The sequence below is a fragment of the Myxine glutinosa genome, chromosome 1 (genome assembly GCF_964187855.1).
Source record: "Myxine glutinosa chromosome 1, kmMyxGlut1.1, whole genome shotgun sequence".
NCBI classification, from domain to species: domain Eukaryota; kingdom Metazoa; phylum Chordata; class Myxini; order Myxiniformes; family Myxinidae; genus Myxine; species Myxine glutinosa.
Genome location: NC_136261.1, coordinates 56,120,970 through 56,145,083, shown reverse-complemented (window position 1 = coordinate 56,145,083; position 24,114 = coordinate 56,120,970). Strand labels below are relative to the sequence as shown.

Here is a 24,114-nt window from a genome sequence, read left to right as displayed (position 1 = left end):
GCATGCATTTTAGTTCCCCGCCTGGACGCTCGCGCCACCCACTGGTGCGCGGAATTATTGCCCCTGGTGCCCGCCACACGCGCCCCCCCCCCCCCCCCCCCAGAATTCCCGCGCACCTGAAGGGTGAGCTTGCGGGGAAGCCAGATGACCCGGCCGAAACGCCCCCTGGCGATGCGTGCAGGGCTGGGGGGTAGCGGGACGGCGGGGCTGGGGGGTGCCGGGGGTCTGACCGCCGGGGGGCGGCCTCAATGCGGAGTCAGAGCTGCTTGCGGGGGGTGGTCCAGATCGAGGTGGGCCGGCTTGAGGCGGTCCACTGAGATACGATCCGGGGCACCGCCGATGTCGACCGTGAAATATTTGTCCCCGGTCTCCAGCACGCGGAAGGGCCCGTCGTACGGGGGCCGTAGCAGTGCCCGGTGGGCGTTGTGCCGGACGAAGACATACTCCGCCGTGCGAAGCTCCGGGGCGACGTGGGAGGACGGGCAACCGTGGTGTGCCGTCGGCACCGGGGCGAACCTCCGGGCGGTCTCCTGCAGGGTGGAGCGCTATTGCGCCACGGACCAAGGAGCCGTGGAGTCGGAGATAAATTCGCCCAGTACCCGCAGTGGTTGCCCGAAGACCAGCTCCGCCGAGGACGCATGCAGGTCGTCCTTGGGCGCCGTCCTGAGGCCCAGCAAGACCCAGGGGAGCCTGTCGGCCCAGCTGCCATCACGGAGGCTGGCCCGGAGCGCGGCCTTCATCGAGCGATGAAAGCGCTCGCACAGGCCATTGGCCTGGGGGTGGTAGGCCGTGGTGCGGTGCAGTTGGACGCCGAGCCCTTGCGCCACCGCGCCCCAGAGCTCCGAGGTGAACTGGGGGCCACGGTCGGACGAGATGTCCGAGGGGGCACCGAACCGGGCAACCCAAGTGGCGATGAAGGCTTGCGCCACATCAGCCGCAGACGTCGCCGCCAATGGCACGGCCTGCGGCCACCGTGTGGTGCGGTCCACCATGGTGAGGAGGTGGGTGAACTCCCGCGAGGGGGGCAGAGGTCCCACCAAGTCGACGTGGACATGGTCGAACCGACGCTCGGGCACCGTAAACGGGGCCAACGGGGCCTGGGTGTGGCGGTGGACCTTTGCGCGCTGGCACGCGAGGCACGTCCTGGCCCAGTCACGGACGTCCTTCCCGAGGCCATGCCAGACGAACTTCACCGCGATGAGCTTCTGGGAGGCCTTCGTGCCCAGGTGGGACAGGCCGTGGATGGCGTCGAAAACCGTGTGCTGCCAGCCAGCGGGAACGATGGGGCGAGGCCGGCCGAGGGAGACGTCGCACAGGAGGGCCGCGCCCGCGACATCGAACGGCACCTCAGTGACGCGGAGGCCCATAACGGCGGTCCGCAAGGCCTGGACGCCGGGGTCGGCGGTCTGGTCCTCCGCCATCCGGGCATAGTCGATCCCGAGGTGGACCGCGTGCGCGACGGACCGGGAAAGGCAATCCGCCACCGGGTTGTCTTTACCCGTGACATGACGGATGTCCGTTGTGTACTCGGACACGGCAGAGAGGTGACGCTGCTGCCGTGCCGACCATGGCTCAGCGACCTTGGCCATCGCCAACACAAGGGGCTTGTGGTCGACGAAAGCCGTGAACGGGCGGCCCTCGAGCAGATGGCGGAAGTGTCGGACCGCCAGGTGGAGCCCGACCAGCTCGCGGTCGAAGGTGCTATAGCGGCGTTCGTGTGGGCGAAGCTGCCGGCTAAAAAATGCCAGCGGCTGCCAAGCACCACTCACCCACTGCTCGTGCACCGCACCCACTGCGTAGTCCGACGCGTCGGTGGTGAGGGCGATCGGTGCATCGGGCGCCGGATGCGCCAGCATGGTGGCATTGGCCAGGGCCAGCTTTGCGCCCGCAAACGCCGCGGCCATCGGCTCCGACCAGGCTATGTCACCTTTGCCCGGCTTGCCCCGGAGGGCCTCGTGCAGGGGGCGGAGGAGCTGGGCGACGTGGGGCACGAAGCGGTGGTAAAAATTTACCATGCCTAGGAATTCCTGGAGCCCCTTGATCTCGCGGGGCGCGGGAAATCCCTGACCGCCTCCACCCTGGCCGGCAAAGGGATAGCCCCGTGCCTGGTGATGCGGTGCCCCAAGAAGTCGATGGCGGCGACGCCGAAACGGCACTTTGCGGGGTTGATGATCAGGCCATGCTGGCCCAGGCGTTCAAAAAGCGTGCGGAGGTGGAGCAGGTGCTCCTCCCGGGACGCGCTCGCGACTAGGATGTCGTCCAGGTAGACATAGATGAAAGGTAAGTCGCGCAAGACGCTGTCCATGAGCCGTTGGAACGCCTGGGCCGCATTCTTCAACCCAAAATGCATTCGCAGGAACTCAAAGAGGCCGAAAGGGGTGATGACGGCCGTCTTTGGGACATCGTCCGGTTGGACAGGGACCTGGTGGTAGCCCCGGATGAGGTCCACCTGGGAGAACACGGTCGTGTTCGCCAACCGGGCGGAAAAGTCCTGGATATGCGGGACTGGGTAGCGGTCGGGGGTGGTGGCATCATTGAGCCGGCGGTAGTCACCGCACGGCCGCCATCCTCCACCGGGCTTCAGCACAATGTGCAGAGGAGAAGCCCAAGCGCTGTTGGAGCACCGTACAATCCCCAGCCGTTCCAGCGTGGTGAACTCCGCTTTCGCCACGGCGAGCTTCGTGGGGTCGAGTCGGCGTGCCCGGGCGTAGACCGGCGGCCCGACCATGGGGATATGGTGCTCCACCCCATGTTTGACGGCCACCGCTGAGAAGGTGGGCCACGTGAGGGCCGGTAAACAGGGGGCGGGTAAACTCATCCGCTGCCGGAAGCGTGCAGACTAACCTCGCCGGGAGGGAACCTTTCAGCAAGCCGCTTGGCAAGCCGCTCAGTGAGCCGCTCAGCGAGCTGCTCAACGAGCCGCTCAGCGAACAAGCGAGCGAGCTGAAGGTTTCGGCCTGGACGAGACGTCTGCGCTTAACGTCGACCAACAGCCCATGCGCGCATAGGAAGTCCGCGCCGAGCAGGGCCATTGGCACGCTGGTGGTAGCGAACGACCATTGGAAGCGCTGCCCTCCGAACCGCAGTGAGAGGCAACACTTCCTGAATGTGCGGATGGGTGTACCATTGGCGGCAAGCAAAGCGGGGCCCCGGCCCGCGGTTTGCTTGTCGGACGTGGAGGCAGGGAGGACACTTGCGCTCCTGTGTCGCAAAGAAAACGGCACCCGGACAAGGTGTCCATGATGAACAGGAGGCTGCTGGAATGGTCGACGCTCAGGGCCGCAAGTGAGCGCCGGCCAGGTCGTTTACCGACCCGTCAAAAGAACACGGCGGGTGGCACGTTTTAGCCTTGCGGCCGAACCTGGCATGGTAGTAGCACCAGGTTTGCGGCGGTGGCGGCCGCGTTGGCCGTGCCGGTGGCAGTGGTGGTGACGGCGGTGGTAGTGGGCAGGGCGCAGCAGCGGCCACGAGGGAAGCCGGGGGCGCTGGAGCCTCCGCACCGGGAGCCACTATGGCAGCACCATAAACCGACCGCGTGTCGCAGGCCGCGAAAAACTTGTTGGCCTCTCCGGCCAGGGCGCGGGGTTCCGTGATGTTGGAACCGGCCAGCGCAAGGCGCACCTGTATCAGTAGCTGGCGGAGGAAAAGTGCACGGAACAAGAAATCCAGGCGCTGGTCCCCAAGCAGAGACAGCATGAAATCCATCCGGACGGATGGTCATGTGTTGCCGAGGGCGGGAAGGTCCAGGAGGCGGTCGGCCCGTTTGATCTCTGTGAGCCCGAACGTGGCGAGGAGGAGACGTTTGAGCGCCTCGTACTTGTGGTCGCCTGGCGGGCGCCGAAGGATGGACACGACTCGGGCGGCATTGCCGGGCCCGAGGGCGGCGACCACGTGGTAGTACCGGGTCTCGTCCGCCGTGATGCCTCGGAGCTGAAATTGAGCTTCGGCCTGCACAAACCAAACGTCGGCTTGCGCTTCCCAAAACTCCGGGAGTTTGATTGCGACGGCGTTGGTAGCCATGGCGCGTTCGGGGGTCAGCAACGGCTGAACCAATCGGGGTCACCAGTGTGGAGCTGTGCACACACGACTCGATTGCCAGAGAGGTAGGCCACAACGCGTTGGTACAACAAGAGTCTTTATTCAGAGCTCGCACTTCAGCACTGGGCGGGCTCGAGCTTCGAGCCCGCATATATGTCCCGAGGCAATGCCTTGCCCCCGGGCGTGGCCGATCGGTCGAAAGGCGGGGCATGCATTTTAGTTCCCCGCCTGGACGCTCGCGCCACCCACTGGTGCGCGGAATTATTGCCTCTTGTGCCCGCCACAATATAATGTATGTATATGTATGCTATGGTGCACCCATTCTCTGCTAAAAATAAATTGTGTCACAATTTAAATAAATATGTAAACTAGCTGATGTACCTGGCGTTGCCTAGCTGATGTTGAATGAAATGTCTTTAAATATTTCCGACATGGCAAATTGGGGAATGTTGGCCTAATGGTTTCTTATGAATTACCAATCTTGGCATTGCAAAATGCACTTGGATCACTTTCCCCTTCTTTTAACTTATTTTTGACATGACATGGCAACCATATTAGATTTCCTGCAAAACCTTTGAAATACAACTTCATTTTCCGATCAATTGAGTTGAAACCTGGACAACTTATGGTATGCCACTTGACTTGTTGTTTGTACTCTTGATGATGTCATTGGTCACGTGAAATGGCGGCAATATTGAATTTCATGAAAAGCTTTGAAACACATCTTCATTTTTCGATTGATTGAGTTCATACTTTGCATAATCAGGTCCGGGCTGCAGTAGTCAATGATGTAATTGCTCACTTGTTCAGAGTGGGGTTTCTTTGTTCCCGGCATCGCTACTCGCAGTTTTACTTTTTTTTTTTTCTTTTTTTTTTTTTAATACAACAAATCACGACAACCTCAACATACGATATTCACAAAACCTATTACTCAATCGCTCCAGGGAAAACCCAGGCAGTGTATAAGCAACATAATCACTTGAGGCCTGAACATGGAGGTTTTATAATGAACCCGAGTAAAGCCGTCTTTTTAAGAACAGGCGCACGTGTAAACGCTATGATAATTAAATTTATGTTGTTGACAACAAATCACGATAAATAAACATGTTTGGTTCTACAGAACTTTAAAATACAAGAAAACAAACACGATATTGTAGCGGTTACGTGCCACTGACGGCTGCGCCACCACGACGCCCCGTCGACCGAACCCGATGCGACCGACGGAGCCTCCACCAGAGCGGACCATGTGCTATTACCACGCCAGGTTCGGGCAGAAGGCCAGAACGTGCCGCCCACCGTGCACTTTCGGTGGGTCGGGAAACGACCAGGCCGGCGCTCGCTGCCTGCCATGAGCGTCGGCCATTCAGGCAGCCTTCTGGTTATCACGGACACGGAGTCCGGGCGGCGTTTTTTGTGTGACACCGGCGCTCAACTGAGCGTGATACCCGCCTCGGTGGAGGACAAACAGGCCGCGCTTTGCGGCCCCGCTTTGGTCGCTGCAAACGGCTCCTACATCCACACCTTCGGTTCGCGCAGCGTCGCATTCTGCTTTGGGGGCCAGCGCTTCAGGTGGGACTTCATCACGGTGAACGTGCCCATGGCCTTGCTGGGTGCAGATTTTCTTTGCGCGCATGGGCTTTTGGTCAAAGTCAAACAGCGTCGGCTCATCAACGCGGAGACCTTCAGCTCGCTCGCTTGCTCATTGAGCGGCTCCGCTCTGACCAAGCTAGCCTGCGCGCTCCCGGCCGTGGACGATTTCACCCGCCTACTCGCCGAGTTTCCCGCCCTCACACAGCTGACGTTTTCGGCTGTCGCCGTCAAGCACGGCGTCGAACACCACATCCCGACCACAGGTCCACCGGTCTACGCCAGGGCTCACCGCCTCGACCCGGCCAAACTCGCCGTAGCGAAGGCGGAATTCGACGCGCTGGAGCGATTGGGAATTGTGCGGTGCTCAAATAGCGCGTGGGCCTCGCCCCTGCACATCGTGCCCAAACTGGGTGGCGGATGGCGACCATGCGGCTATTACCGCTGCCTCAACGACGCCACCACCCCCGACCGGTACCCGATACCACACATACAGGACTTTTCCGCCCGTTTGGCGGGGCCGGTGATCTTCTCCAAGGTCGACCTCATTCGGGGCTACCACCAGGTACCTGTCCGGCCGGCCGACGTTCCGAAGACGGCTGTAATTACACCTCTTGGCCTCTTCGAGTTGCTCCGAATGCCGTTTGGCCTTAAGAACGCGGCCCAGGCCTTCCAGCGGCTGATGGACAGTGTGCTGCGCGATCTCACCTTTCTGTTCGTCTACCTGGATGACATTCTCATCGCCAGCACTTCCCGGGCGGAGCACCTCGTCCACCTGCGCACGCTTTTTGAGCGCCTCGGCCAGCACGGCCTCATCATCAACCCGGCGAAATGCCAGTTTTGCGTAACGGCCATCGACTTCCTGGGGCACCGCATCACGAAGCGCGGGGCCGTCCCCCTGCCTACCAAGGTGGAGGCAGTCACAAGTTTCCCGCGCCCTCGCTCCATCAAGGCCCTACAGGAATTTTTGGGGATGGTAAATTTCTACCACCGGTTCGTGCCTCGCGCCGCCCAACTCATGCGCCCCCTGTACGAAGCCCTCCGGGGCCAGCCGGCCAAGCACGTCGTCACCTGGCCCACAGAGATGGACGCGGCGTTCACGGGCGCTAAGCTGGCCCTCGCCAACGCGACCATGCTGGCGCACCCGGCGCTCGACGCACCCATCGCCCTCACCACGGACGCTTCCGACTACGCGGTGGGCGACGTGCATGAGCAGTGGGTGAACGGAGCTTGGCAACCGCTGGCCTTCTTCAGCCGGCAGCTTCGCCCTAACGAGCACAAGTATAGCGCTTTCGACTGCGAGCTCCTCGGCCTTTACCTGGCTGTTCGCCACTTCCACCATCTTTTGGAGGGCCGCCCGTTCATGACGTTTGTGGACCACAATCCCCTGGCCTTCGCCATGGCCAAGGTTACGGAGCTGTGGTCGGCCCGCCAGCAGCGCCACCTCTCCGCCATGTCCGAATTTACGACAGACATCCGGCACGTCGCGGGCAAGGACAACGCTGTGGCCGATTGCCTCTCCCGGTCCGGTGTGAACACCGTCCACCTGGGTGTGGACTTCACCCGCATGGCGGCCGACCAGACCGCCGACCCCACGGTGCAAGCCCTCCGGACAGTGGACACAGGCCTGCGGTTGGCCGACGTCCCCTTCGAGGACACAGGCACAGTTCTCCTGTGCGACGTCTCCCTGGGCCAACCTCGCCCCATCGTGCCCACCGGATGGCGGCGGCACATTTTTGACGCCCTCCACGGCCTTTCCCACCCGGGCCGGAAAGCATCACAGAAGCTCGTGGCAGCAAAATTCGTCTGGCACGGGCTCCGTAAAGACGTCCGCGACTGGGCCAATACCTGTGTCGCCTGCCAGCGCGCGAAGGTCCACCGGCACACCCAGGCCCCGTTGGCACCATTTGACGTGCCCGCACGGCGCTTCAACCACGTCAATGTGGACCTGGTGGGACCCCTTCCCTCCTCGCGGGGCTTCACCCACCTCCTCACAATGGTGGACAGGACCACCAGGTGGCCGAAGGCCGTCCCGCTGGCATCAACAACATCCGCCGACGTGGCGCAGGCCTTCATTGGCACCTGGATTGCCCGTTTCGGTGCCCCCTCGGACATCTCCTCCGATAGAGGCCCGCAATTCACCTCCGAGCTTTGGGGTGCGGTCGCCCAGGCCTTGGGTGTCAAGCTTCACCGCACCACGGCCTACCACCCCCAAGCCAATGGCTTGTGCGAGCGGTTCCACCGCTCGATGAAGGCCGCTCTCAGGGCCAGCCTCCAGGACGACGGTTGGGCCGACAGGCTCCCGTGGGTCCTATTGGGCCTCCGAATGGCCCCTAAAGAGGACCTCCAGGCTTCCACCGCCGAGCTGGTCTACGGCCAGCCACTGCGCGTGCCGGGCAAATTCATCCCTGACGCCACCAGCCCCTGGACCGCGGCTCGCCAACGCTCGGTCCTCCAGGAGGCCGCCAGGAGATTTGCCCCCATGCCCACGTCCCACCACGGCTGCCCCCAACCCCTCGTCCCCCCAGCACTTCGCACTGCGGAGTACGTTTTTATCCGGCACGACGCACACCGGGGGCCACTCCGGCCGCCGTACGATGGACCTTTCCAGGTCCTGAAGAGGGACGACAAGTCGTTCACCATCGACATCGGCGGCAAGGTGGACCGCATCTCCGTGGACCGCCTCAAGCCGGCCCATTTGGACCTCGACCAACCTCCACGGTTGGCCCTTCCTCCACGTCGGGGCCGTCCCCCGTCAACCAGGCCCCCCGCCCGACCATCCACCGCCCCGCCACCTACCACCCCCACACGAATCGTCAGGGGTTGTTTCGGCCGGGTCATCAAGACCCCCCTCAAACTGACTCTCCCGGTGCATGTTAATTCTGGGGGGGCGCGTGTAGCGGTTACCGGTAGCATGACACAATTACCCTGCACCGGCCGATGACGCAACCGGCGAGTGGTCACGTGTCCGGACTCGCCCGGGCGTGTTGAGACTTGCCTTTACCGGGCGAACGCTTGCCTTGCATACCACGCCCCGTTGAGAGGCGTGGCTTATCTATTTGCATACCACGCCCCGCCTGAGAGGCGTGGCTTTTGTGTGTTGAGTTTCTGATATATATTGCCGCCCGTTCGATGTGCTGATTGAGTGCTTTGGAGTTCGTTTGAGTGAGCTGGGAATAAATAGCTCAGAGAAACCTAATTCCTGGCGTCGTCCATTTTGTCCGATTTTATCGTGCGAGCACAGCTCCCACAATATAATAATAATAACCAAAGCTTTTCAGCTGTACTCCTTAAGGTAAATCACCGCAAGAGAAAGAAGGAAGTGAAAGAGCGTGCATAGATAAGCATGTCTATGTAAGATTGACGCTGATTGATTCATCAGGCATGACGTAATTGGTAATCGGAACACCCATTGGTTAACTCATTCACCACTATCTCTGGCTCCCATTGGCTGGAGCGGAGTCGAGAGCGATGACTCACCTTTTGCACCAATACCTTGGAGGGAGGGGGGACGGGGTTCCCCCAGAGCCGAGACTCACCATTTTCAGACATACCATGGACAGGGGTCTGGGTAACACTTTTAATCTTTCCATGTTGAAAGAGAATAAGACAATGTACAAATTCCTTTTGACAACACAATATAGGGTCCGTGTAATGGATGAAGGTTGCTTCTAACATACGTAGATGAAACGTACTCCGACCTCAGCTCAATATCTTGAACATATCCACATTGTACTGGTCTGCACAGACAGGGTTGGCAGCCCAGTGCTGTGCAATGGCAGAATAACAAGATGAAATGGCCAACGGTCCTTGAACGTTCCTCCATGCTCACACTGGTTGTGTCCTAACTCCCAAGTTATTCCTCAAATCGCCAGGGGGACATCCTGGTTAATACGATCAGCCAACCTTTGGATTGGCCCACGTATGGCCCACTAACCAAGCTTCGCATTGGTACTTAAACTCATAGATAACATTGCTGATTTGCGAGGGGGGTAGAACATCCTTGTCGATGTCAGCAAATGGTGAGAGGTAAAGATTACTTGAGGTTGCACAGCCAGATACGTGTTTGATACCGTATTTTTGATTTGTCCTTGAAACCTTCATGATGATTGTCCTTTCCATGACGTCCAGTTTTGATCGCCTCATGGAATAGCAGGAAAGTGCTTTGACAGAAGGAAGAAAAGCAAAATAAAGATGGGGGGAAAACTGTTGGATGTAACAAGAACCACCTTTGGAGGCCATTTTCCCCCGCAGAGTGGGGGTTGGCCTTTTTCGGGCACCGTGGTCCCCTTTTTGGAGCGATGTTTTATGGCCGGATGCCCTTCCTGCCGCCAACCCTGTTAGTCGCCTCTTGCACCACACAGGGAATTTGCAGTGAACTGGTACTCAATTTGCCGACCTCGGAAGCATGACAGGCAGAGTCAACCCCCCTGGCGTTAATTCAGTGATCGACCCGGATTCAAACCCAGGATCCGAGGATCCCAAGCCGGTACCCTTACCGCTAAGCCAACACCAGGCTTAAGTTGGATGTAACAAGGAAGGGAATTGATGAATTGTGAAGGAAAATAAAGTAATAAACATAGTAACCTGAACCCTTCAGGAACTGGGGAAAAGTCAAAGGGTTGAAAGAGCAGAAGGAGCAAGAATTGGAATAGAGTCCTTAGAAAACGTAGACCAACCATCTACCCATTATGGTAGATCAGCAGGCCTGGTGTTTCAACTTCTTTGTGGGAGATGCCAATTATGTTGAGAGCTTAGGATTCCACAGTTCCCGGGAGAGAGGTGAAAATTGGTGTCTCCATCTGATATGGCAGAGCAGTATTCCATTGAACTGTAAACAAAGACGATGGCGTGAGAAGTTCAATTTACCAAGGAAGGACTTGAACAATGGAGGAAGCCCATTCTCTGGCTGGCCAAGGAGGTCAGCTTGGATACGTGGTCTCTCCAGGAGAGGTCACGCCTGAACCTGAGGCCCGAAAGAGGTTGACGAGACAACCTCTTTCAATTATTGATTGTGAATTCTTCTGGAGAGATGGGGTGAGAGAGCATGAAATTTGCCCGGATTGAATGGCACATATTCCATTCGACAGACCCGCATCTGATTCTTTCCAAGTCGGAGCAGAGGGAAGGAGCTGCTGCCGGTCTGTTAAGATGGGTGTACAGTTTGGCACGAAATTAGATTACTGCAAAAAGGAAAGAGCATTATCCTGGCCATCAAAAAAAAACCTTCTGTCATTGACAAGTTGGATGTCATCACATCATGGTTTCGTTTTGCAACTGAAATAAATAAATAAGTAATTTTACAGAATGTCTTAATGTCTTTTATGAATGAGTGCACTGCCAGTTAGTTAACCTTTTATGTGCATGCATTGGGGGTGCAGACACGACGTATAACGAAAGAGTTAATGATTGCTTCATCACAGCATACAAGTGAAGTGTGCAAACCAACAAATTCTTCACGTAAGGTTAACTTCTTGAATTTGGTCAGGATTGCGGAGCCGTAGCTACCAATCGTTGTCTTTTAAAGACTCCCTCTGACCCCCGCACAATGCTCCTTTGCGTTTCCTGTGAGACCAAATCAGATTTGAGGACAGTATCATCAGATCCGCCATGTTGGAGCGTGCTGTCTTTGTGGATTTGGGGGAGGGGCATTAGGCATTCTGTCTCCTGTGCTTGAACTTGATGTAGCGTAAACAAAACGTGGCGGGGCCTTTTCAATTGTACTCTGGCCTCAGAAATTCTTCATATGACCTGAACAGTATTTACTCTGGGTTCTCGGTACCTATCCAATCATGTCTCATGAATATGCTTCCTCATCTGAAACTGCTTTAAGCTGTCAGCACATTGGACCCTCAAGTCTCAAATAGTAAGCTGCTGAAGTAAAATGATCATTTGTAGTTATTTCATCGTCATTGCTTTTACTCTCGGCTTTTATTTCCCTGGAGAAACTGTTGCGATGACCAAAGCCATTACGATGGATGCCAATTTGGAGCAGCCGTATCTGGAACAGCTGGTTCCATTGAACGGCTACTCTCCTGACAGGCCCTCGAGCTGGCCACAGACTCTGGAACTCCAGCAGATGTAGCATGTTGAGTTAAATGATGGAAAGTGGATGAGAAGTTGGAACTTAGAGACTTGAAAATTGGCTCAAGTTGATAGAGTGCTGGCAAAGGCAGGAGCTGAATAAGTGAGACAATACAATACTTGTTGGTTCACGAGTTTTCAAGTGACCACTATATTCGTCATGTGTGTGCGTCTGTCTGTGTGTGTGTGTCTGTCTGTCCGCAGCATAACTACCCGATGATATCATCCAATCTTGATGAATCTTGGGTGGGAGGTTGATATCACGATCTAGTTGTGTCCTGCCTAGAGTGGGCGTATTGCGCCCATTGTGGGCGGAGCCACGCCCGAAAAAGATGTCTTTTTAGGGGGTAATCGAGTTCAAGCTACATCTTCTCCGAGGGGTTTGGTGGAATCTGACAGGGGTTTCGATATTTGGTTAGGCCAATGTCATGTGTCTCGCCCGACGGAGCTCTATTTTTCATTTTTTTCATTTTTTTTTGTTTCATTTCATTTTTCACCGAATTTTCGGTATTGTGTAGCTCACTAACCTCATAACTGATTATACATTATTTTCTATCTCATTTCAAGGTCAGTAACCTTCGTTTTGACATTTCCGGGCCCGGCCTGTCCGGGCCTGTTTCGGTTACAGTCCGTCCTTTGTCATTGAATACCGCTCGCTCGTGAACCATCGTCGTCTCCTGACTTGTTCCATTTTATAAGTGCATATTCTCGAAATATTGCAGAGTTCTCGAATCACTGGCTATAGAGTATAGACAATGGGGGTAGTCGGTCCCACCAATATATTCAAATGTGTGGTTAAGTCCAGCCTTTAGTCTTGACCTGTCTGCTGCATTTATCCTGCATACCGTGCTGGACCAAATCCCTATAAATGCTGCACTTTGATTTCACTTTCAAGCATTGATTGAAAAGTAAAGTCAAAACATTGATTAAAGCGCTTCAGTAATGACTGTGACCTCCTTTCTGATTTTGACCTTGCTTCCAACTGATTTTGACTTTGCTCCTTGTACATCCCTGTATTGAATGCTTAACCTGATCTCTTTCCCTTTATTTCCCCCAATGGCAATTAAACTGATTCACCTGGAAAATATGTTCGTTCATTTACATTTCCCACAACTTGTGTGGTTGTGTTCTCTTGTTGATTTCTTCAGCATTTGCAAGGACATGTGAGCCGTGACAAGCTGAGGAAGTATTCCGGTCAGCTGGTTAATCAAACATGGCATCGGCCATGGAGGATCTGGTTTGAGCCTTGATGTTCTCAGGCCCAGCACACTTTGGACATCGTTGGGTAATACCAGAGGTGGTTCCATTAATATTAATTATATCATTTTTACTAATAAATTCATCATCTGTTATGGTGATGCCAATTTTGTTGAGAAACCTTGTGAATATGCTTGTCTTTCATCGATTTAACATTGTGCAGTGCCGATGGTTGGAAGAGCAATAAATGGAGTTTTTTATTTATTTTTTAATCAGTTGTTTTTATTTTGTGCTTATTTCTTGAAATAATGCTGAATATCAAAAGCCAGAATAGTCTGATCTGACTTTGCCGACTGGGTGTTGAGATCTTATGCCAATTGCAAGGTAAACTGTGATGGAGTTCTCCAAGTGAGAGCTAGGAGAAGCCATGATAGTTTCCTGCAATTCACAATCAGGAGAGTCACGATAGTCTCGCATCAAAAACCGTAATAGGGAGAGTGAGAAAAAGCAACAACACGTGGCCCTTGATTGAAGGACTTATTTAACCTGTGAATCGACCCACTCAGTAGTAAGCTTATGTAGTTTACATAAGCAATGCATTGTATCTGATGTTTGTCTGAACCATAAGAAGTGATGTCTTCACATTTACTTATCTCAGAAAAGTAACAGCAGCCAGTTTTCAAGGATCGCATTAAACATATTGACTAGCCAAGTACCCGTGCAAGGGGCGATCTTGGTTCAAGTGTTCAGCACGTTCTTCCGACACATCCCTTTATTTGGATGGTGTATATGCAACAGATCACTGCCTTGAGCACTCCCAAAAATAATAACCCGGGTTATGTATATGAAGCAAAAAAAGTTGTGCTGCTTATCTGCATATATAGTACATCATGGTTGTATAGCTCAGATAATTCCAATAGAAATGCCTGGCCCCTGCAGAGGAAGAAAATGCCTTTTTAAAACTTGGTGGAATCAAACAAAACTTGAACAGGCACAACTTGAACAGGCACAACTTCAAAGTGTGCTCATTAATTCCTGAAAGTTTCAGCTTCCTCTCTGTTTGTGGAAGAATGGTCCCTCCTGCAGAATTCAAGACACTGGCGGCCTTTATACCACGGCACCTGCAGAACGTACTGGCCACACGTGGAGGCCCAACGCCGTATTAATTGACTTTACATTGGTGTTTCCATTGTTTTGTCCACTACGTGTATGTTGTATGAATGCATGTTATATGTTTCATGACGAGAGCATTAGTGAGGTCGGGCACTGATGTTATGCGATTAGGCCTGGCTCGCAGTCGGCATTCCAATTCATCCCAAAGGTGTTCGATGGGGTTGACGTCAGGTCTCTGTGCATGCCAGTCAAGTTCTTCCACACCGATCTCAACAAACCATTTATGTATGCCCAATGCTGGCGAGCTTTACACCACTCCAGCTGACGCTTGGCATTGCGCATGGTGATCTTAGGCTTGTGGGCGGCTGCTTGCCATGGAAACCCATTCCAGGAAGCTCCCGACGAACAGTTGTTGTGCTGACATTTCATCCAGAGGCAGTTTGGTAGTGAGTGTTGCAACCGAGGACAGATGATTTTTACGCGCTACATGGTTCAGCACTCGGCGGTCCCGTTCTGTGAGCTTGTGTTGCCTACCACTTTGTGGCTGAGCTGTTGTTGCTCCTAGACAATTCCACTTCACAATAACAATACTTACAGTTCACCGGGCAGCTCCAGCAGGGCAGAAATTTGACGAACTGACTTGTTGAAAAGGTGGTATCCTATGACGGTGCCACATTGAAAGTCACTGAGCTCTTCAGTATGGCCCATTCTCCTGCCAATGTTTGTCTAAGGAGATTGCATGGCTGTGTGCTTGATTATATATACCTGTCAGCAATGGGTGTGGCTGAAACAGCCGAAGCCACTAATTAGAAGGGGCGTCCGCATATTTTTGGCCATGTAGGGTGTGTGTATATATATATTTATATATATTCCGTAATACTGCAACTTTATTCCGTTCCTCAAAACAAAGGTCATGTTATTATCTTTACGATTATTAATACCATAACAGAGTGCCCACCTTTGTATGATCGTGTTCTAAGCGCGCAAAACGTTCTTCTGACGCATCCCTTTATTTTGGAGGTGTATCGGCAGACCGCTGCCTCAATCCCTTCCAAAAATAACACGGTTTATGTATACTAAGCAAAAACATGTGCACTGCTTATGTGCATATATGAGGGCCAGTCAATAAGTAACCTTAAAATGGCGATATAAATTTGAGAATATAATGTGTGAAGTTGTAGATGACATACGTTATATGTATGGGTAAGAGTCATGTTTTGCCCATTTTAGATCTGGCAACATTGAGTGTATGACGTCAGTAGAGCAGTTCCAAGATGGCGGCTCCCTTATAAGCATGCATCAGGGAGGTGCAACGTTCTGTCATCTGTTTCTTGAGAAGTGAGGGTGTGAATTCCAGTGAAATCCATCGCAGAATGAAGATGCAATACGGTCATGCATGTTTATCGCTGCAGCAGGTGTACAACTGGGACAGGAAGTTTAAAAGTGGAGTGTCCAGTGTGGCAGACGCTGCTCGCTCAGGCCTGCCTCACACAGCCGACACACCAGAAATGGTTGCAGGAGTTGAGCGCTTGCAAAGGGAGAACCGTCGCATTACGCTAGATGAAGTGGTCTCCGAATTGTGCATTAGCCATGGTTAAGCACACCATATCATTCACAACGTGCTGGGGTTCCCCAAAGTGTCTGCAAGCTGGGTGCCTAGACTCGCACCCGAACTGAAAGAACGGCGAGTGGATGCATGTGAAGAACTTCTGCGACGTTACGAAACAGAAGGCGACGCTTTCTTACAGCGCGTAGTGACTGGGAATGAAAGCTGGGTCCACTACTTTCAGCCAGAAATGAAGAGGGCAAGCAAAGAGTGGCGCCATTCAACTTCACCGAAGCCCAAAAAAATCTGCACACAGCCGTCTGCTAGAAAAGTGATGCTGATGCTCTTCTGGGATAGCCGTGGCCCACTTGTAGAGCATTACATGCCCAGAGGGACCACAGTCACCAGTGCATCATACTGTGACCTCCGTAAAAAAAATCATCTGAAACCAGCAATCAGATCAAAACGTCGTGGACTACTCACGACCGGTGTTTTTCTGCATCATGACAATGCTAGGCCCCATACTGCCCGCGCTACAGCTGCAACAATCGAGGAACTGCATTTTGAGTGTCTTCCTCATTCACCCTACTTCCCAGACCGCGCCCCTTCGGACTACCACATCTTCGGGCCACTTAAAGAGGCGCTTGATGGAAACACTTTCCGATCTGACGAAGAGGTCCAAGAGGTGGTGCACTAATGGCAACACAATCATCCAAAATATTTTTTTCCGAGAGGAATCCAGGCCTTAGTAAAGTGCTGGAAAAAATGCATTGAACGCAATGGAGATTATGTTGAAAAATAACAGTTGTTGCACACGTACATGTGTTACGGATCCCGGATTTAGAGGAGTTACTATTCATGTCATTGCTTATTAATGTTTATTCTATTAAAGGTTGTTGTGGTTAAAGGGTTAGAGAGGCTCCGGATAACAGGAGACCGGAAACGGGATAGTGAACCGGAAGAAGAAAAAAGACACGAGGTCCGGGAGAAGCGGCGATCTTCTTCTTCCTCGCCCAGCTCCGACGCGAGCGGTGTCGATATTGAGCAGCGTGGGGAACGCTGCGTTTGAAAGCCCATCTGGCGAGAGGAGTTACCGGCGCGGGGTAATTACCGGTTACTCGTCAAGTTGCCGTGGGTTCGTGCATGGAACCAAGCGCCCGGCACTGTTCGCCTCAACGTCTACAAGGACGCGTACGGGTCGCACCTTGGGCCTCGCACGCTTTGCGAGCCGCGCCTTGCTTTGCCCGCTTTGCTTTGCAAGGAGGTGTGCGGTGCAGCAGCTGTTCCCGGTACGCGACGTGCACGTTTGGAGCACGTCAGCCAGGGGTTCGTTCAACCGCCCGTGTGCGGAGAAGTCGACCTTCACCTTGGTCTGGAGGGGCCCAGAGACATTGTGAGGGACAGTGACCATTGAGGGGTCGTGAGTGGGGAAAGGGGGGAAATATATGAGATGGCCATCTTAGTAATATTGGTGATTGATTGTTGATGGTTGTTGATTGATTGGGGAATATATTATTGAGTAATCCGGATCCTTGGTGTGGGGTTTCTTATTGACTTGAATTATTGTGTCTTTCATATTGATTGTGCTACGAAAGCGTATAAATCAGAGATCTTTCTGGCGGGGTCCTCCCACGGTCCGGGGGGTCACCAAGACCAGGTAGTTACCGGGAGGACCACGTAACAGAATTGGGGGCTTGTCCAAATTACGATTTGCGGATTCGCAATTGGGTCTACGTCCGGGATCTATAAAATTTTCTAAATTTTAGTCCGGGAAAGAATTCCCAAGAGTGGGAACTTTTCCAACGTTCCCAAAATTGTTTTGCTCTGCGACAAAACAACAACAACAACAAAAAAAAAAAAACAATAGCAATAATAGTAATACCGTTGCTTTTCTTTGTTGGAAATTTCTGGGGTGAAGGTTAACAGGTGTTACCAGAAGTCACCATGGCGTTTGTGGCACAGAACTTTGCGGTAACCCCTAGTGAGGCAGAGTTCCGAGCATTACTAAAATCGGACCTCTTGAAATTGGCCAAACATTTAAACTTGGAGGTCCGAACTAATTTGAGGAAGGCAGAGTTGCAGACCACGGTGATACAATCTATGGTGGGATTAGGAACATGGGACGAGTTAGCCTGGCAGTGGCTACCCGAAGAACCAGAAGATGTTGAGCTCCGGAAACTGGAGTTGCAATTACGGAGCCAGGAACGGATCAAAGAAGAGGAAAGGAAAGCAGAAGAGAGGAGAGAAGAGAAACAAGCAGAGGAAAGGAGAGTGGAAAGAGAACTCCAGGAAAGGTTAGAAGGGAGAAAAGCAGAGGAGAGGAGAGCTGCCAGGGAACTCGAAGCAGAGGAGAGAAAAGCCGAAAGGGAGTTGAAGGAACGTGATCTGGCGCTTCAGCAAGAAATTAAATTCAAGGAGCTGGATTTAATGAGAGAACGGGGAGAGGTACCACCCTTGCTGACGGGATCGACACCTAGCCAGAACACCTGGGAGGTGGGCAGACATGTGAGGCTGGTTCCACCCTTCAGTGAAAAGAGGTCACTCAATTTTTTCCACACTTTGAGAAAGTGGCTCGACAGTTAAACTGGCCGGAGGAGGCCTGGACCATACTAGTGCAAAGTGTGCTGGTGGGTAAAGCTCAAGAGATTTATTCGGCGCTGCCAATGGACCAATGTGCAGATTATGAGGTATTGAAGAAGCACATCCTCAAAGCCTATGAGTTGGTTCCTGAAGCTTACCGGCAAAAATTCAGGAATGCCAGGAAGAGGGAGAGTGAGACCCATGTGGAGTTTGCCAGAGTGAAAGAAAACATGTTTGATCGGTGGTGTGAGTCGAAAGGAGTCGGGAACGACTTCGAAGCATTGCGTGACCTGATGCTGGTGGAGGAATTTCAACAGTGTGTCCACGAGGACATCAAAGTGTACCTGCAGGAAAAGAAAGTACCAAAGTTGTGGGACGCAGCCACCATGGCAGATGATTATGCCTTAACACACCGGATAGGGGTCCACACACCTAGCTCCTCGCCTAGACTTCAGCAGGGGAGTTATGGAACACCCGGTGCGGAGAACGACAATACATGGCGGTGGCCTCGAGAGGATAATGGGGACAACGCGGATACCCCAACTGTTCGAAATCAGAGGGCTACGGGCCCAAGACAAACTTATTTCCCGGGGGGCCCGAGGCAGACCACGAGTTTTTCCTCTGGGCCTACTTGCGCCTTTTGCAAAAAACCTGGACACTTGATGTCCAGTTGTTACCTCATGAAAAGGGACAACCCAGAGCGGAGTCCGACTATTACAACTCCGAATGCGATGGCTAGCGTAATAAATCGCCCACAGAAGAGTTACCAACCATTTATTTATGAGGGGTTTGTCTCACTCGAGGGAGACTTGACTAACCCAAGACCTGTTAGGGTATTGAGGGACACAGGAGCCCATCAATCCTTAATGCTTGAAGGCATTTTGCCATTGTCAAAGAGTACCGCAACTGGTGATAGTGTTCGGTTACAAGGGATCGGTGGCTGTGTTAGTGCCCCACTTCATGTCATCCATTTGGAATCCGATTTGGTGTCAGGACCGGTCACCGTCGGTTTACAAGCCACGCTTCCTGTAGAGGGGGTATCTGTGATTATCGGGAATGATTTGGCCGGGGGGCAAATTTATGGTAACCCGAGGGTGGGTAAAGAGCCCCGCAGGGGAAATAACACCACCCCAGCTCGGGATGGCGACAAAAGTGCCAAGTTATTTGTAGGGGGACTGAACTTCAACACAGAGGAAGAAGTTCTGACCTCTGTCTTCAACAGATATGGGCCGCTGGTGGAAGTGCGGGTGGTAAAAGACAGGGAAACGCAACGGTCAAGAGGGTTCGGCTTTGTCACGTTTGCAAGCACAAAAGACGCCAGGGAGGCAGAGAAGAATTGGAATGGTAAGGATTTGGAGGGTCGGACCATAACAGTAGGGAAGGCATTTTGTAGGCGTCGAGAGGTCTACAGAAGAGGACCACTTGGCGGTAGTTTTGGTGTTGGCAGCAGCCGATATTACTATGGAGGCTCCCAGAGTTACGGCATCTCCCGAAAGAATGATTGGCAGAGGACTGGCCGAGAAGGAGACCGCCAGTCAGGGGACTGCTGGGACAAGGGGTCCCACCGTAACTGTTAGGAGTCCGGAGAAGTGGAAGCACTCTATATACGGCGGAGCCGCCGAGCTTGGGCTCCTACACGGGCTAACGGTGAACGCCACGTTCTTAAAAGGCGTCCCGGTAGGGAACGTTCCTACACTGACTAACCGTGAACTCCACGTTCTTAAAGGCGTCCATGTAATGACCTTTCCTCCCCGGACTAACCGTGAACCCCACATTCCTTAAGGCGTCCATGTAGTGAGTACTCAGCTGGGCCTCCATCCAAGAGCAACTAGAAGTGGTTGACGCTTGGTCTAGAGGGAATTACCTTGGAATCTCTGGGGGGTTTTGGTGAAAGTTTGTTGCTTTATTTTTGAGATGCGATAATTGTGCCCGGGGGGGACTGATGATTTGGGGTATCGGGTTGGTTTATCAAAGTTGGCCAGCACAGAAAGTTTTCGCGGGGTTCAAACTTTCTTTCTTGAAGGGGGGGAGTGTTACGGATCCCGGATTTAGAGGAGTTACTATTCATGTCATTGCTTATTAATGTTTATTCTATTAAAGGTTGTTGTGGTTAAAGGGTTAGAGAGGCTCCGGATAACAGGAGACCGGAAACGGGATAGTGAACCGGAAGAAGAAAAAAGACACGAGGTCCGGGAGAAGCGGCGATCTTCTTCTTCCTCGCCCAGCTCCAACGCGAGCGGTGTCGATATTGAGCAGCGTGGGGAACGCTGCATTTGAAAGCCCGTCTGGCAAGAGGAGTTACCTGCGCGGGGTAATTACCGGTTACGCGTCAAGTTGCCGTGGGTTCGTGCACGGAACCAAGCGCCCGGCACTGTTCGCCTCAACGTCTACAAGGACGCGTACGGGTCGCACCTTGGGCCTCGCGCGCTTTGCGAGCCGCGCCTTGCTTTGCCCGCTTTGATTTGCAAGGAGGTGTGTGCTGCAGCAGCTGTTCCCGGTACGCGACGTGCACGTTTGGAGCACGTCAGCCAGGGGTTCGTTCAACCGCCCGTGTGCGGAGAAGTCGACCTTCACCTTGGTCTGGAGGGGCCCGGAGACATTGTGAGGGACAGTGACCATTGAGGGGTCGTGAGTGGGGAAAGGGGGGAAATATATGAGATGGCCATCTTAGTAATATTGGTGATTGATTGTTGATGGTTGTTGATTGATTGGGGAATATATTATTGAGTAATCCGGATCCTTGATGTGGGGTTTCTTATTGACTTGAATTATTGTGTCTTTCATATTGATTGCGCTACGAAAGCGTATAAATCAGAGATCTTTCTGGCGGGGTCCTCCCACGGTCCGGGGGGTCACCAAGACCAGGTAGTTACCGGGAGGACCACGTAACACATGCAATAAACAAGTTGTGAAAAATATATTTTTAAGGTTACTTATTGACTGCCCCTCGTATAATACACTGTGGTTGTATAGCTTGGATATTACAATTGCAACTCCCCCAGCCCCCCACCCCTCCCAAAGAAGGGCAATTCCAAGATGGCCGAAAAAAACCTTCGAAACTTGATGGAACAAAATGAAACATGCACATGCACAACTCAGGGTGCTCTCATTGATTGCTGAAAGTTTCAGCGTCCTACTTCAAATCATCTCGGAGAAGTAGATGAAACATATAACATACATTTATACAACATACATGTACTGGACAAAACAATAGAAACACCAATGTAAAGTCAATAGGGCGTTGGGCCTCCACATGTGGCCAGTACGTTCTGTATGCACCGTGGTAAAAAGGCCGCCAGTGTCTGGAGTTCTGCAGGAGGGATGCGGCACCTTTCTTCCACGAGAAAGTCAATCAACTCACTCCTGTTTAATCAAGGTGGAGAACGCTGTCTTCGACGTCATTCCAGAATATCCCATAAATGCTCAATTGGATTCAGATCTGGTCTGGATAAATGCTCAATTGGATTCAAACTAGCACTATAAGTCAACGGAAGCCTCTCCTCAGTGAAAGACACATGAAAGCCCGCTTGGAGTTTGAAAAAAAGCACCTAAAGGACTCTCAGACTGTGAGAAACAAGATTCTGTGGTCTGATGAAACCAAGATTGAACTGTTTGGCTTCCATCTGGCCACTCTGCCATAAAGCCCAGATCGGTGGAGTGTTGCAGTGATGGTTGTCCTTCTGGAAGTTTCTCCCATCTCCAAACAGGATCTCTGGAGCTCAGCCAGAGTGACCATCGGGTTCTTGGTCACCTCTCTTACCAAGGCCCTTCTCGCCCGATTGCTCAGTTTGGCCGGGCGGCCAGCTCTAGGAGGAGTCCTGGTTGTTCCAAACTTCTTCCATTTAAGAATTATGGAGGCCACTGTGCTCTTGGGAACCTTCAATGCAGCAGAAATTTTTTTGTAGGCTTCCCCAGATCTGTGCCTCGACACAATCCTGTCTCTGAGCTCTACAGGCAGTTCCTTCGACCTCATGGCTTGGTTTTTGCTCTGATATGCATTGTCAGCTGTGACACCTTATATAGACAGGTGTGTGCCTTTCCAAATCATGTCCAATCAATTGAATTTACCACAGGTGGACTCCAATCAAGGTGTAGAAACATCTCAAAGATAATCAAGAGAAATGGGAGGCACCTGAGCTAAATTTCAAGTGTCATAGCAAAGGGTCTGAATACTTATGTCAATGTGATATTTCAGTTTTTTCTTTTTAATAAATTTGCATAGTTTTCTAAAATCCTGTTTTCCTTTTGTCATTATGGGGTATTGAGTGTAGATTGATGAGGGAAAAAATGAATATAAACGATTTCAGCATAAGGCTGCAACATAACAAAATGTGAAAAAGTGAAGGGGTCTGAATACTTTCTGAATGCATTGTACCTGTCAGCAATGAGTGTGGCTGAAATGTGAAATAGCCAAATCCACTAATTAGAAGGGGTGTCTGCATACTTCTGGTGATCGTGTATCTATATTATAATAGGCTACGGTGATTCTGTCTGTCTGTCTGTCTGTCCGGGGTTGTGGCTCACTCCGTTTTGACAGTAGCTCCACCCATTCTGGGAGAGGCTTCACATAAACAAATATCCACCATTTTATTAACTCGAATAGCTTTGAGGCCTGTTAAGTTAGGCCCGTGCTGTCTTTCTCTCTCTCACAGGTTTATTTAAACTCAAATTCGATATATCATTTCATTTTTAACAGTCGCTAACATCGTTTTAGATTCAGTTGAAAAAAAACAGGAAGAAAATCCCATGAAAGTTGCAGTTTATAGAACGAAATGAATTCTCAAAGGCCTGTAAAATAAAACCCATTCATTGAGTCACCCTCACGATTTTATCTCGAATTCCTCATCTGATTTCATTTTTATCGATGGTTTTAGACTCGGTGTCAGAAATAATTGAGAACATTCACGCACACACGGGAAAATGCAGGGATATATTTTTTAAAACCGTGCCACGATGATACACGAAAATACACCGCCTAAAATAACAGACAGTGAAAATGTCAACATGTATTAAAAATTCGCTTTTTCTTTTCGGTTAAGATATATTACTTTTACTTTTGATGACAGTCGGCACAAAAACGTCAACAATGATGCCGACATAATATATTTCTTCGTTCCTATTTCATTCAACATTATTATCCGGAAGTAAAATATGTTTCAGGAAATTACCGAGAGATATTTCTTCGTTTTTTTATTTATTAGTTATGTGTACATACACTTTAAATAGGTTTCTTTTAAATCTTTAATGACAACCGGATTCGACGCAGGACTATGTATCATACACCGCCCAAATAGCTCAAAATGTCGACATATATGAAAAATTTGCTTTTTCTTTTCCGTTAAGATGTATTACTTTTCCGTTTGATGACAGTCGTCACAAAAACGTCAACAATGATGCCGACATATATTTCTTCGTTCGCATTTCATTCAACTGCATTATCCGGAAGTAAAGGTTCACGTTTCACGTACACTTTAAAGAAGATTATTTGAAATCTTTGATTTTTAAAACGTCATTTTGTATTCTTTAACGAAAAGAGTGATATTGGTCTACCCGGGAGAGACAAGTGTTAAGTGATGGTCTTATACACCGCCCAAAAGACACATGTACATGTGTGTACGTGTGTGTGTGTGTGGATGTATATATGTGTATATATGTGCATGTGTGTGTGTGTGTGTGTGTGTGTGTGTGTGTGCGCGCGCGCATCAGTGTATGTGTGTGTCTTTATGTGTATATGTGTGTATACATGTGTGTGTATGTGTATATGTGTATGCATGTGTGTCGGTGTATGTATGTGTGTGTGTATGTATGTATATTGCTGCGGTTTTGAGATTGGCACATTGAAGGCATTAATGGTTAAAGGTTTGCCCCCCATAGTTAGTCACACGAGCAACATAAAGGCCCATTTGTAGTATAGTTATGTCTTAGTATGTGTAAGAATAGGCCATTTCCCCTCTTAGTGCCTGCGTTGT

General features: G+C 51.7%; 2 protein-coding genes across 4 annotated transcripts in view; one reads left to right on the top strand and one right to left on the bottom strand.

The window, feature by feature from the left end:
- The window catches only part of LOC137424367 (mesoderm induction early response protein 2), a 146,373-nt gene extending 133,195 nt beyond the window's left edge, over positions 1 to 13,178 (top strand). For all 3 annotated transcript variants that reach the window (XM_068111761.2, XM_068111770.2, XM_078772146.1), the window contains one exon: positions 12,858 to 13,178. In XM_068111761.2, coding sequence (XP_067967862.1) covers positions 12,858 to 12,883 — 26 coding nt within the window. In that variant the 3' untranslated portion in view covers positions 12,884 to 13,178. The remainder of the gene's footprint in view (positions 1 to 12,857) is intronic.
- MPL (MPL proto-oncogene, thrombopoietin receptor) overlaps positions 1 to 24,114 on the bottom strand; it is a 180,944-nt gene that overhangs the window by 45,658 nt on the left and 111,172 nt on the right. The window lies entirely within an intron of this gene.